The sequence below is a fragment of the Heterodontus francisci genome, chromosome 12, assembly GCF_036365525.1.
Source record: "Heterodontus francisci isolate sHetFra1 chromosome 12, sHetFra1.hap1, whole genome shotgun sequence".
Classification (NCBI taxonomy): domain Eukaryota; kingdom Metazoa; phylum Chordata; class Chondrichthyes; order Heterodontiformes; family Heterodontidae; genus Heterodontus; species Heterodontus francisci.
Genome location: NC_090382.1, coordinates 85975861 through 85991274, shown reverse-complemented (window position 1 = coordinate 85991274; position 15414 = coordinate 85975861). Strand labels below are relative to the sequence as shown.

Here is a 15414-nt window from a genome sequence, read left to right as displayed (position 1 = left end):
GGCTGGATAGATATTTTTCAGCCAACACGGACATTATACAAGCCTAGCCTGTCCAATCTTTCCTCATAAGACAACCCACTCATTCCAGGTATTAGTCTAGTAACGGCCTCCTTCTGTGCCATAAATTTTCTGTGCTTCTATGTCATCTGCTACAGCCTGGAATGACCATGTGCTGTAACATTTAAGGGCCATGGTGATCTTGACAGCCACAGGTAGAGCTGCCCATATGTCCTGGTTTTGTGCTGTCGTTGTGGCTGCAGTAGGTGACTTCATACATTACTCCTTGGTTAAGCTGAGGTATGAAAAACGTTTCTGAAGACCCACTGTCGGTCTGGCACAGTGCCATAGTGACCAATGCACTCCTCCTGCATTCTCTCCCAGCTGCTCCTGCTGTCTGTAGTCTTCTTTGCTGCTACTCCTCCAGCCCCAAAGGCAAACATAGCCAACCACCTATAGCTGGAATAAAATCTTTCTAAAGTAGCCAAACAGTCTAGCACGAACGCAAAGTTCAGAATCCAGAATTCAATTGTGTACCACAGAAGATAGTCAAAAAAGGGTCCCAGAATTTAATTTGCAGCCTAAAAGAATAACCAAACAACTAGCGGGTGAGTTGCTGAGGGGGTTTATCACATGGTGAGTTAAGCACTAGAGCAGACCAATTTCATAAAAAGAACCTACAACCATCATAAAACCCTTATTTTGATATTATAATGAGCTTTTTGAATAATTTTGACATGTGCTTTGGATACCTATGGAAGAGTCCGATCCAATATGTTGGGCAGTGCACTTTCAGTGTGGGGCAGAACACATGTACCATTCGCCACATTGGACAGATACCTGAAAAGTGGATGCAGCACGATTGAATTTCTAGGCCAGATTTTTTGCTGCATAGGTGGGTTGATGTGTCCCTCTAACTTCTACAGAATAGCTTTAACTAGCATTTTTTAAAAAGCAAACTGTATTGCTCATATATAAAAAAACTAATATTGCTTCCTTTGAATTCTAGCAAGAACAGTACCATTGCAATCTAGATTTCTTTCAAGTTTCATGTTATTCCTTTCCATTTGGTGCCTCCACATCTGTGAGAGATTTGTAGTTGAGGGAACTTGCTTCAAGGCCTCTCTGCCAGTGTTTCCTTGAGCCATGTGTGTTTACTGTAAACAGGTGATTGTTAATGGCAGAGCCTCATAGGAACAGGAGTAGGCCATTCAGCCTCTCGAGCCTGCTCCACCATTCACTTAGATCGTGCTAACCTGTACCTCAACGCATATGAACAGACAAATTAGGAGCAGGAGAAGGCCACTCGGCCCTTCGAGCCTGCTCCGCCATTCAACAAGTTCATGGCTGAACTGATTACTTCGCATTTCCACCTACCCCCGATAACCTTCGAACCCCTTGCTTATTAAGAATCTATCTACCTCTGCCTTAAAAATATTCAAAGACTCTGCTTCCACTGCCTTTTGAGGAAGATAATTCCAAAGACTCATGACTCTCTGGGAGAAAGAAATTCTCCTTATCTCTGTATTTAATGAGCGACCCCTTATTTTTAAACAGTAACCCCTAGTTCTCGAATCTCCCACAAAGGGAAACATCCTTTCCACATCCGTCCTGTCAAGACCCCTCAGGATCTTATATGTTTCAATCAAGTCACCTCTTACTCTTCTAAATTTCAGCGGATACAAGCCTAGCCTGTCCAATCTTTCCTCGTAAGGCAGCCTGCCCATTCCAGGTATTAGTCTAGTAAACCTTCTCTGTACTGCCTCCAAAGCATTTACATCCTTCCTTAAATAAGGAGACCAGTACTGTACATAGTACTCCAGATGTGGTCTCACCAGTGCCCTGTATAGCTGAAGCATAACTTCCCTACTTTTGTATTCAATTCCCCTCGCGATAAACGATAACATTCTATTAGCTTTCCTAAAAACATGCCGTACCTACATACTAACCTTTTGCGATTCATGCACTAGGACACCCAGATCTCTCTGCACCTCAGAACTCTGCAATCTCTCACCATTTAGATAATATGCTTCTTTTTTATTCTTCCTGCCAAATTGGACAATTTCACACTTTCCTACATTATACTCCATTTGCCAGGTCTTTGCCCACTCACTTAACCGATCTATATTCCTTTTTAGCCCCCTTATGTCCTCTTCACAACTTACTTTCCTACCTATCTTAGTGTCATCAGAAAATTTAGCAACCATACCTTCAGTCCCTTCATCTAAGTCATTTATATAAATTGTAAAAAGTTGAGGCTCCAGCACAGATCCCTGTTGTACACCACTCATTGCATCTTGCCAACCAGAAAATGAACCATCTATGCTTACTCTGTTTCCTGTTAGCTAACCAGTCTTTTATCCATGCCAATATGTTACCCCCTACACCGTGAACTTTTATTTTCTGCAATAACCTTTGATGTGGCACCTTATCAAGTGCCTTCTAGAAATCTAAGTACAATATATCCACCGGTTCCCCTTTATCCATAGCGCATGTAACTCCCTCAAACAACTCCAATAAATTGGTGAAACATGATTTCCCTTTCACAAAACCATGTTGATTCTGCCTGTCTGCACTGAGATTTTTCTATCTCTATCTTTTCTATCTTTTCTCCACTGATCCAGTCTCTTCCCACCTACATCCGTGACTCTTCTGACGCCCTACGTCATTTTGACAATTTCCAGTTTCCTGGTCCCAACTGCCTCCTCTTCACTATGGATGTCCAATCGCTCCACACCTCCATCCCCCACCAGGATGGTTTAAGGGCTGTCTGCTTCTTCCTTGAACAGAGGCCCAACCAGTCCCCATCCACCACCACCCTCCTCCGCCTGGCTGAACTTGTTCTCATATTGAACAACTTCTCCTTCAACTCCACTCACTTCCTTCAAGTAAAAGGTGTTGCTATGGGTACCCGCATGGTTCCTAGTTATGCCTGTCTTTTTGTGGGATATGTCGAGCATTCTTTGTTCCAGTCCTTCTCAGGCCCCCTCCCCCAACTCTTTTTCCAGTACATTGATGACTGTATTGGTGCCGTTTCCTGCTCCCGCCCCAAACTGGAAAACTTTATCAACTTTGCTTCCAATTTCCACCCTTCTCTCACCTTTACATGGTCTATCTCTGACACTTCCCTTCCCTTCCTGGACTTCTCTGTCTCCATATCTGGGGATAGGTTGTCTACTAATATCCATTATAAGCCCACCGACTCCCACAGCTACCTCGACTACACTTCTTCAAACCCTACCTCCTGTAAGGACTCCATTCCATTCTCCCAGTTTCTCCGTCTCCAATGCATCTGCTCTGATAATTCTACCTTCCATGACGGTGCTTCTGATATGATCTCCTTTTTCCTCAACCGAGGATTCCCCCCCACTATTGTTGACAGGGCCCTCAACCGTGTCCGCCCCATTTCCCGCACCTCTACCCTCACCCCTTCCCCTCCCTCCCAGAACCGTGACAAGGTTCCCCTTGTCCTCACTTTCCACCCCATCAGCCTCCATATCCAAAGGATCATCCTCCGCCATTTCCGCCACCTCCAGCGTGATGCCACTACCAAATGCATCTTCCCCTCCCTTCCCCTGTCAGCATTCCAAAGGGATCGTTCCCTCCGCGACACCCTGGTCCACTCCTCCATTACTCCCACCACCTCGTTCCCGTCCCATGGCACCTTCCCCTGCAATCGCAGGAGGTGTAATACCTGCCCATTTACCTCCTCTCTCCTCACTATCCCAGGCCCCAAACACTCCTTTCAGGTGAAGCAGCGATTTACTTGTATCTCTTTCAATGTAGTATACTGTATTCGCTGCTCACAATGTGATCTCCTCTACATTGGGGAGACCAAACGCATATTGGCTGACCGCATTGCGGAACACCTCCGCTCAGTCCGCAAGCAGGACCCTGAGCTTCCGGTTGTTTGCCATTTCAACACTCCCCCCTGCTCTCATGCTCACATCTCTGTCCTGGGATTGCTTCAATGTTCCAGTGAACGTCAACGCAAGCTCGAGGAACAGCATCTCATTTACCGATTAGGCACACTACAGCCTGACGGACTGAACATTGAGTTCAATCATTTCAGAGAATGACGGGCCCCCCATTTTTCTTTTATTTTTTCATTATTTTTTCTTTTTTTCTTTTCTTTTTTACAACTTTTTTTTTCATGTTTATTTCATTTCATCTTAGTTCAGTTTGCTAACCCACTGTTTTTTTTCATGTCTGTACTTGCTGCTGTTCAACCTTCAGTCCGTTAACATCTATTTGTACTAATGCTTTGTCTTTCAACACACCATTAACATATTGTTTGCCTTTGCTCCATGACCTTTTGGTCAGCTATGTGGCCTTGTCCAATCTACACCTTCTCCTTTGTTATCTCTTGCCCCACCCCTGGCTCACTTGCTTATAACCTTTGACATTTCTAATATTTGCTAGTTCCGAAGAAGGGTCACTGACCCAAAACGTTAACTCTGCTTCTCTTTCCACAGATGCTGCCAGACCTGCTGAGTGGTTCCAGCATTTCTTGTTTTTATTTGAGATTTTTCTAAATGCCTTGCTATAACGTCTTTAATAATAGCTTCTAACTTTTTCCCTCAATCAGATGTTAAGCTAACTGGCTGTAGTTTCCCGCTTTCTGTCTCCCTCCCTTTTGAAATTTGCTATTTTCCAATCTAACGGAACCTTCCCCGGATCTAGGGAATTTTGGAAAATTAAAACTAATGCTTCAACTATCTCACTAGCCACTTCTTTTCACACCCTTGGATGAAGTCCAGCAGGACCCGGGGATTTGTCAGCCCGCAGCTCCAACAATTTGTCCAGTACCACTTCCCTGGTGATAGCGATTTTCTTGAGTTCCTCCCTCCCTTCCATTTCCTGACATACAGCTAATGTTACTTGTATCCTCAGTTGTGAAGACCGATGCAAAATATCTGTTCAATTCATCTGCCATCTCCTTATTATCCATTATTAATTTCGCACACTCACATTCTATAGGACCAACGCTCACTTTGTTAACTCTTCGTTTTTAAATATCTATAGAAACTCTTACTATCTATCTTTACATTTCTAGCCTTTGCTGCAGATCCCTTGATACTCTTACCCAACAAAAATCTGTCTGAGTCATAAAATCTCAATTGTCTCAGCATCCACAACCTTTTAGGGGAGAGATATCTACTACACTTTTTGTGACAAAGTGATTTGCCTCCTAAATGGCCTAGCTCTAATTGTAAGATTATATCCTCTTGTTGTTGATTTCCAATATCAGAGGAAATAGATCCTCTGCATCTATCCTATTGAATCCTTTTATCATTTTAAACACTCGATCAGATTACCCCTCAATCCACTACATTCAAGGGAATACAAGCCAAGTTTATGAAACCTGCCCTCATAATTTAACCCTTTCATCCTGGTATCATTATGGTGAATCTGCACTGCATGCCCCCAAGGCCAACACATCCTTCCTGAAGTGCAGTGCCCAAAACTGAATGCAGTACTCCAGATTGGGTTTGATCAAGCCTCTGTCTACTTGCTTTAAATGATTTGTATACTCGGACCCCCAAATCTCTGCTCAAGTTACCTCCAGAGTAGGCTCCTGTGTGCATTTGGCATTAACACACTACTCAGAGCTGGGTCTGTCACCTGCCTTTTAGGAGCACAAATAAGATAGGGTGAAAATCCAAAACAGGAAAATGAAAAAGGGTGGGGGAAATAAGTTTTTTAAAAAAAGATTTACAGGAAGATTGTACCATTTTGTTGTAGGATGATTCTATCAATTGAATACTATGGCCTGTCCTTGAACACACCCAATCTCAACGGTGATGCCTATTTGAACTGTTTCATCTCTGCTGCCATTGAAGTTCCAGCCTACGCAACAGCTTGGCTTCTTCTCCAGAGGTTTTCTCGCAGGTTCAGCCTTTCAGGCACACTTTTTTTTGGAGGAATTGTACTTTTCTTCATCAAATTTATACCTTCAAGTAAATGCTTATGATACATCTACAATTATTGTCTTTGTTAACATGCATTCTAATGCAGCATTTCATGGTAAATTGAAATATAAAGGTGATGTAATACTATAGAGGTTTGAGCATTCCCACACATTTTTCCACAAACAAAGAAAACCCCAGTTTCTGACTCCTGTAGGTTCACTGAACCTATCCTGCATCATAAGCATTGGGCACTTAACGGTGATCCATAGGAAGAGAAAAATCAGTGGGTGACGAGCAGTGTAAATTTTGTCAAAGTATCAGTATTGAACAGTTGAATCCCACTTTTATTTGTGGCCACCGAACCCACCAAACAGCATAAATGGAGCCACTACAGACCCCTCGAATATAATGGGGTATATATTGCCTTGTGCAATATTGAATCAGCAGCACGTTTTGCACTCCTGCCCAAGACAAATTTATATCCTCATGTCTATTAACCTACCCTATATCTACTAACTGGTGTGTCTCTCCCTCCTACAGGTCAGTTGAGTCATGCTAGTAAGTAGAGAGAACCTGTGTGCTAGAGAGAATTGAGACCTATACACAGTTTTTACATTTGCATAGAGCATTTAATGGCATTACACAGATAGGTGTAAAGAAATTAGGCCCTTAGCAAGGAATGGAGAAATAGGAGAGTTCAGAAATGAGTATTGAGAAGGTTTTTGAGGGGGTTTTTAAAGAAGGAGGGAAGTGGGAGTATTTTGGGAGGCAATTTTAAAGAGTAGGACCATGGGCAACTGAAGGCTCTGCCACAAATGGTGTTGGAATGGAAGGATGTATAAAAGACTGAACTCAAAGGAGCTAATTATTTTTGGAACGGTGCAGATGCCATGGAGGGTTTTAGAGATGAGAATGAGGATCTTGAATTTAATGTATTGGGGACAGGGAACCAACGTAGGTCATTGAGGACAGAGGCGATGGTGGGATTTAGTTTCAGACGAGTTAAAATTTCTTCAGGGTGCCAGATGAAGATGAGTGAGAAGAACATTAAAGGCTTATAAAAGGGTTTCAGCAGTGAGGTGCAGAGACAATGCTGTGGAAGGTGGAAGAAAGCAGTCTTGGTGATGGAAAGGAAATGGGGTTTAAAATTCAGCTCAGGGTCGAACAAGACAGTGGACTGTCTGGTTCAATATGAGAGTGGTTGAGGAAAGGGAAAGAATTGGAGACGAGTGAGTGAGGTTTAGCTGAGGGGCCAAGACAATGGCTTCAGTATTCCCAATAGTGAACTGGAGGAAATCATGACCATTCCAATGTTAAATGCTATAAAATCTATTTGACAGCAGAGAGCAGTTCAGGGGTTCAGCAAGGTGATAGAAAGGTAGAGCTGGGTATTATCAATGTCTATGTGAAAGCTGAACCTGTACCTGTGTATGATGTTACTAAGGGCAGCATGCAGATGAGGAACAGAAGGGAGACAAGAACTGTAGATTTGACAGTTGGGGGTGGCGGGTTGTGGGGGAGAACAATTATTGTGGAGATGCACAGGCTATGGTCTGCCATGTTGAACTCTGTGAGGAGGTCAGGGGGATGGGGGATAATGCACCATAGTAAGAACCATTGAACGTATTGTTTGTGACCTGACCTAAAGCCATTTTGGTGTCTTGAGAATGGTGCAAGGTACACTCGAGGGATTCAAACAGGAGTTTTGGGAATGCTGGGGGATAGCATGATAAACCATAAGGATATTAAATATAAGGCATAAGGTATAAAAAGGTACACTGTTTACTCTGGTTTCCTCTGACGATCCAAGTGCCAGTGCACATGTACTGAAGTTTCTGGTGTGATGTATAGAGTTGTCTGCATGAGCACTGTAACACTTCAAGCTATAGAGGGGACAGTAGCCTGGCCAGCATCAGTGAGATGCTTCAATTTAATGTGCCTCACTTACAACAGCTAGTTAGCTATAATGCCATCATAAAGGGCTGATTTTCTATTCGAATACCTTCCCTGCAGAACCTCACTAATAGTGCACATCGGGAAATCGTGGGTATGTTCTCACGAATTTCCATTCACTTAAATGAATGGACAGAAAATAATGAGAAATGTGTCAGTGATTTCCCTCTATGCACTCCTGGCAGGCAAGGGTCCAAGCCAGAAGCACGCATTCAGAAAACAGCCCATAGGTGGTTATACAAACAGGTGCTTGTGGGTCAGTGCATCTTCCACCAAGTTTATGGTTATTCGTTTTTCTTTTAGATCTTTCAACACTTGCCACGATGCTGGTGATGGTCGGCAAATTTGTGATCACTTCTGCCTTCTCAATGGTTTATGTCTACATTGCTGAACTCTACCCAACTGCGGTAAGAAATATGGGTGTCGGAGTGAGCACAATGGCCTCCAGGACAGGCAGTATCATCTCACCTTACTTTGTTTATCTTGGTAAGATGCCAGAGTTAAATTCTTATATGTAGTTAGGAAATTTCCAGGTTTGATCCACATATTCAGTGCTTGTATTCTTTGATGTGATATAAAGATTTGATTGAAGACATTTTTAATTCATTCATAGACTATGGGTGTCCCTGGCAAGGCCAGCATTTGTTGCCCACCCCTAATTTCCTTTGAGAAAGTGCTGGCGAGCTGCCTTATTGAACCCCTACATTCCAGGAACACACAGTGTAGGAACACCCACAATGCTGTTAGGATTTTGTCCCAGCAACAGTAAAGGAACAGCGATAAATTTCCAAGTCTGGATGGTATGTGACTTGGAGGGGAATTTGCAGATGGTGGTGTTCCCAAGCATCTGCTGTTCTGTCCTTCTAGCTGGTTGAGATCCCGGGTCGGAAGCTACAGTTGAAGGAGCCTTAGCGAGTTGCTACAGTGCATCTTGTAGATGGTACACTTCACTGCCACTGTGTGCTAGTGGTGGAGGGAGTGAATGTTTAATGTGGTGAATGGGGTGCCAGTCAAGTGGGCTGCTTTATCCTGAATGAGTTTCTTGAGTGTTTTTGGAGTTGCATTTATCCAGGCAAGTGGGGAATATTCCACCATACACCTGACTTGTGCCTTGTAGATGGTAGACAGGCTTTGGGGAATCAAGAGGTGAGTTACTTGCTGCAGAATTCCCAGTCTCTGACCTGCTCTTGTAACCACAGTATTCATGTGGCTTGTCCAATTAAGTTTCTGATCAATGGTGACCCCCCCAGGATGTTAATGGGAGCGGATTCTTTGCTAATAATGCCACTTAATGCCAAGGAGAGGTGGTTAGATTCTCTCTTGTTTGATATGGTCATTGCCTGACATTTGTGTGGCATGAATGTTACTTGCCACTTATAAGCCCAAGCCTGAATGTTGTCCAGGTCTTGCTGCACGAGGGTATGGATTATTTCATTATCTGAGGAGTTGCGATGGAACTGAACACTGTGTAATCATCAGTGAACATTCCAACTTTTGATCTTATGATGGAGGGAAGTCATTGATGAAGCAGCTGAAGATGGTTGGGCCTAAGATGCTACCCTGAGGAACCCCTGCAGTAATGTCCTAGGACTGAGATGATTGGTCAACCACAACCATCTTCCTTTGTGCTAAGTATGACTCCAATCAGTGGAAAGTTTTCTCCCTGATTCCCATTGACTTCAATTTTACGAGGGCTCCTTGATGTTATACTCGGTCAAATGCATCCTTGATGTGAAGTGAAGTCACTGTCACCTGACTTCTGGAATTCAGCTGTTTTGTCCATGTTTGTTTCAAGGCTGCAATGAGGTCTGGAGCTGAGTGGTCCCGGCAGACCAACCTCTTATCTATCACAAACCCTTGTACTGACCTGGATTCCATTCATGGATTCTATACTCATTCTCAACCATTTTCATGAAAACACCTTGTGTTGCAATTCATACCAGTAATTGAATCAATTCAAGTAACACTACTGAAATATTCAGACTAATCCAACACCTCTAACTTTTTTTTTTGATTGCCATCAGTGTTTTCACAGTGTACAGCTTATCAGTGTACAGTTTTTCACCAGAAATTAAGCACTTTACTACTGGATTGCTCCACAATATACTATTTATATCATTTAAATGGAAATTTATCAAGTTCAGCAACATTCCTGCTGCTGTTTTCAGACTGATTGTTAAATTGTGCGTAATTCAGATGTAACTATTTTGCTGAAAAAAGATTTATAGAGCATATTGCCTATGAAGACTGTGTAGTGCTGATAACTTCAAATGGGAAGTTGTTAGTTTTTTAGTGAAAGAAATGATTGAGCACTTTGAAAGAAATAGTATATTTTTAAACTTTGTGATGGCCAAACGTATGCCCACATTGTGAGAATGCACTTGAATTGCTTTATAACAAACACAAGACTGGTGTTATATCTAGTGCCATTGGTTTTATAAAAGCAAAATACTGCGGATGCTGGAAATCTGAAATAAAAACAAGAAATGCTGGAACCACTCAGCAGGTCTGGCAGCATCTGTGGAAAGAGAAGCAGAGTTAACGTTTCGGGTCAGTGACCCTTCTTCCTTTTATGTTGATGAGCTGGTGTTACTTTACAAACTATTTTTGGTATATATTTTCACAGGTGCTTATAATGAGTTTCTGCCCTTCTTTCTAATGGGAGGTTTAACAGTACTGTCAGCAATTCTGGTCTTGTTTCTGCCTGAAACAATCAATATTCCTCTCCCAGAAACCATTGACCAGATGCAGAATATCAAATGGTAAGTACATATTGTTATGATTACACCTTTTATTCCCACTTTTCTTCCCTCAACAATAACTTGTATTTATCTAATGCTTTTAACATACGAAATGTCCCAAAATGCTTCATTGAGGAAAAAAGGAGCCTTTATGAAGGGTTAGATGACGTAACCAAAAACTCAGTTGAAGATGTGTTTTGAGAATTACATAGAACATACAGCACAGGAAAAGGCCATCTGCCAAACTAGTCTATGTTGATGTTAATATATATAAATCTCCTTTTTTCAACACCCTGAATTCCACCTATTCCATCTGAGCTGTGGCTCAGTTAGTAGCACTCTTACATCTAAATCATAAGAGCCTGGGTTCAAGTCCCACTCAAAGTTTTTAAGCACAAAATGCAGGCTTACACTCCAGTGAAGTAGTATGGGAGAACTGCACTGTTGGAGGTGCTGTCTTTTGGATATGATGTTAAACTGAGGCCCCATCTGCTTGCTTGGGTAGATGTAAAAGACCCTGGGGTACAATTGTGAAGGAGAGGAGGGGAGTTATCCCTGGTGTCCTGACCAATATTTATCCCTCAATCAACATCACAAGAGAACAGATTATCTGGTCATTATCACATTGCTGTTTGTGGGAGATCACTGTGTGCAAATTGGTTGCTGCATTTACTACATTACAACAGTTACTACAATTCAAAAATACTTCATTGGCTGCAAATTACTTTGAGACATCGGTGGTTGTGTATATAAGTGCGAGTAACTTTTTTCAGCATATCTTTCTATTCCCTTTTCTCTCATGTTCTTGTCGAGTTTCCTTTTGAAAGCATCTAAGCTATTTGTCTCAATCACTTCATCTGATAGCACATCCCACATGCTAACCACTCTCTGAGTAAAGAAATTTCTCCGGTTTCGCTATTGGATTTATTAGTAACTATCTTGCATTTATGTCCCCTCGTTTTCGATTCTCCCACAAGTGAAAACATTCTTTCAGCATTTACCCTGCCCAACCCATTCATAATTTTGAAGACCTCTATCAGATTTCCTCTAAGTCTTGTCTTTTCTAAAGAAAAAGCTCCAACCAGTTCAATCTTTCACAACAGCTGACTCAGTTCTGGTACCATGATTGCACTTTCTCCAGTGCTTCTATGTCCTTTTTATAGCATGGCGATCAGAACTGTGCGTAGTACTTTAAATGCAGCCTGACCAGGGTCTTGTATAATTTTAACATAACCTCACTGCTTTTGAATTTTATACGCCTAGAAATAAATCCTCGTGCTTTGTTAGCATTTTTAATTGCTTTGCTGACCTGCAATGCTGCTTTACTAATTTGTTCACCTGTATCTCTAGATCCCTTTGCTCCTTTACGCCATTCAGTTTCTTCTTTTCTAAGATGTAGATAATGTTTCTGTTTATCCTACCAAAGTGCGTCACTTCACATTTATCTATGTTGAAGTTCATTTTCCACGTAACAGTCCAATCTACAAGTTTTCTAATGCCTGCCTGTATTATGTTGCATTCTTCCTCAGTGTTAGCTAAATCACCTAGCTTGTATATTTTCTGCAGATTTTGATATTGAGATATGTCCAAATCATTAATGAAAATTATGAAGAACAGTGGCCCCAGCACTGATTCTTTTGGATCACCTCTTTCTACCTTCCCCCATTCTGGATAACCACCAATTACCCATACTGTCTGCTTTCAAGAAGACAGGTTAAGGTAGGACAAAGTCAGGACAGAAACAAGCAATGTTGTGGTGATGGAAATGAGCAGTTTTGGTAAAAGAGGGTCATAGGGAATGGAAAACCCTGGTAAGGTAATAGTTTGTGATGATAAGACAGTAGTAATCAAACTGTTAAGGTTCATTCCTCATGATTAATTGGGATTGATTACAAAATCTCAGAATCTGAGCAGCTGATAGAAGGAAACAAGGCACCTTGTACCTCAAATGCTCATGTGTTTTGTGATGAAGGTCCGAAGGAACAGAATACAGTAGATCAAGGGTTGGATAGAGGTAATGTGAGTGGTCCCAATGTGCAGGACAGAGCTATCACATCCAAAGGCCAATTGCCTGAGTAGGTCTAGGGTGACATATATTCCAGAAGAGTCTGATGAATGGAGGATATGATAATTGTGGGACATGCAGAAAAATCTACTGGCAAGTTTAAATATTGCTTGAATGTTCAGGATGATGGCCAAGAAGTGAAGTCCATGCACTGGCAGAATGAGATGAAAGAATGGAGAGTTAGAAAGTTCTGTGTAAGTTCTAATAGGTAGCCTGGAAGTGACTCTTGCATCAGGAAACAATCATTACTGGAGAACGAACCTCTGATGGTGTGAGAGAAAGATCTTGCAGTAGTAGTCCCAAAAGACATCAAAGTGCCAGTGAGGTCATAGATTGGATAGATTACACATTGAAATGAAGGCTTAAAAACAGTCTCTCAATAGAATTAAAAGTGGAAGTCCTCACAGCTCCAGGGACCTGGGTTCAATTCTGGGTACTGCCTGTGTGGAGTTTGCAAGTTCTCCCTGTGACCGTGTGGGTTTTCGCCGGGTGCTCCGGTTTCCTCCCACAGCCAAAGACTTGCAGGTGATAGGTAAATTGGCCATTGTAAATTGCCCCTAGTGTAGGTAGATGGTAGGGAATGTGGGATTACTGTAGGGTTAGTATAAATGGGTGGTTGTTGGTCAGCACAGACTCGGTGGGCCGAAGGGCCTGTTTCAGTGCTGTATCTTTAAAAAAAAAATTACTATGAATTTTGGTAGCAGCGAATAAACTTGAAGTTAAGCTAATAATTGAGGCAAAACAAATGGAGTTAGAGAGTTGGAGAGAGTTTGGTGTTTATTCTGCGGGAGAGCCAGCCTTGTCACATAAATGGATTTGTACTGAGAGTCCTTGCAGATGGAACTTATGAGGCTAGTTGCTAAGGGTTTTGAAGAGCGAATGTGACATAGATGTTAGAGTGGACTCTCACACATCAGGAAAAATAATCTTGCAAATCATTTTAGCTCTTTTGGCCATATATTCACGAGAATGTAGATTAATCAACATAAAAGCCACATTTTTGCAAGGTGATACTTTTCAGAAAGAAGTACTTCTGAAACCACCTAGAGGCAGTAGGTGAAGAAGGAAAACAATGAAAACTAAACAAATACATCTATGGCCTTAATGATGCTTCCAGGTGTGGAATTTCTTAGTGAGATGTTTTGCTGAAAATTGGTTGTGTTCAATTAAAAGCGAAGCCCCCGGTGTTTTATTGGAATCATAAAGAAAAAATTGTCAGGCGTCTTCTTGATGGATGTTCATGATTTCTTATGGGTGGTACCGTGGAATTTGAGAAATTTGGGAGTCAGACTTGTGGGGCTTTTAAATATATTGGTTTAGATATTAAGCAGAGTAGGTCTGGTGTAACTTTAAATCAACAATCCTACTTATAGAGTGTTACTTCCATCCAGTTTAATCTGCTAGGTCATCACAGAAAGACAATCATATATCTAAAGAGACAGAGCAATTGCAAAGCTTGATTGATCCATTAAATTGGTTGTGAACTCAAAACTAGACCAGATACTAGTTTTGATGTGTTGGAGCTAAGTTCTAGAACAAACACCCAAATGTTGAGAATGTTTTTAGGGCAAATAAAACATTAAAAACATTAAATCTGGAGAAATGCATACTTAAGTTCCCATCCTTAGGTGACCTACATTATATGAAACTAGTCATTTTTAGTGATGCTTCACATGCTAATCTTCCTGAGTATTCGAGTGCAGCTGGTTTCATAATATTTCTGATGTTGTCCTTTAGCTTGGGAAGCTAAGAAAATGAAGATTGTTAAAAGTACTTCAGCTGCAGAAACACTGGTTCTTGTGGAGGCAGTGGATATGGAGTTCTGTTTGTAAAATATCTTAGGTGAGATTCTGTATAAGGAGTACTGATGATAAGCCACCCATTGAATGTTATAATCCTTCCTTGTGTGATAATCTACACTCTACAAAAAATGTGAGTGAGAAACAATTACGGATTGACCTTGCTGGATTGAACCAAATGGTGGAGAGAAAGGAAATCTCCAAAATTAAATGGGGAGGTACAAATTATCAACCATCTGATTGTACAAGCAATTATTTTTGTAAAACAACTAAATTGTGAAGGGTCCTAGAGGAGGGATATCTCACAAGATAATGCTTTGTTCAGAATATGGAATTTATTTTGATTTTAAAAAAATATTTATGCATGTTAAACTCTACATTTTATTTAAAGTGAAAGAAGGAAACCTATTAATTGGATATCAATTATGTTTAATTATATGCAGGTGGAGGGTATTAATTAGAGTCTTATTTGAACATATATAAGGAGACACTCACTGAAACTGAATGGAGGTTTGAGTAAGGAGTTATACTTTTGTGATCTTTTTACTCATGAAAATAAATGTCAGACTGAGCAAAGATTTGCTCCAGCATCATCCTTCAACAACTGTGCCATTGTCATGTGGGTTTTAATAACGCTGTTGAACATTTTGCCAGGAAAGAAAATGGGGTGGTCAGACAGTGAATGGGAAAGGGATCAAGGGCACAGAAGGTGGGTCTCATAGAGATAATGAGCTTCCATGAGAATAAGCTCTTATTGAATCCTGTCTGCATTTTACAGGCATGGACAGCCCTACAGTTTCTAAGCTAAATGGCTTTCCTTTATGTGTGAGCCAAGACAGTGAGTGTTGATGGGCCATTTGGCTGCTGGGTCACAGCTGAGATTGATTTTGTTCTGACCCACCATCTACATGTATATATTCCAAGTGGGTTTTCTGTTTAGTAATCAG

General features: G+C 41.4%; 1 protein-coding gene across 1 annotated transcript in view; it reads left to right on the top strand.

The window, feature by feature from the left end:
• The window catches only part of LOC137375642 (organic cation/carnitine transporter 2-like), a 100241-nt gene that overhangs the window by 70144 nt on the left and 14683 nt on the right, over positions 1-15414 (top strand). Inside the window, exons 7-9 of the mRNA XM_068043025.1 lie at positions 5743-5957; positions 8166-8348; positions 10489-10624. Of these exons, the coding sequence (XP_067899126.1) occupies positions 5743-5957; positions 8166-8348; positions 10489-10624 (534 nt within the window). The remainder of the gene's footprint in view (positions 1-5742; positions 5958-8165; positions 8349-10488; positions 10625-15414) is intronic.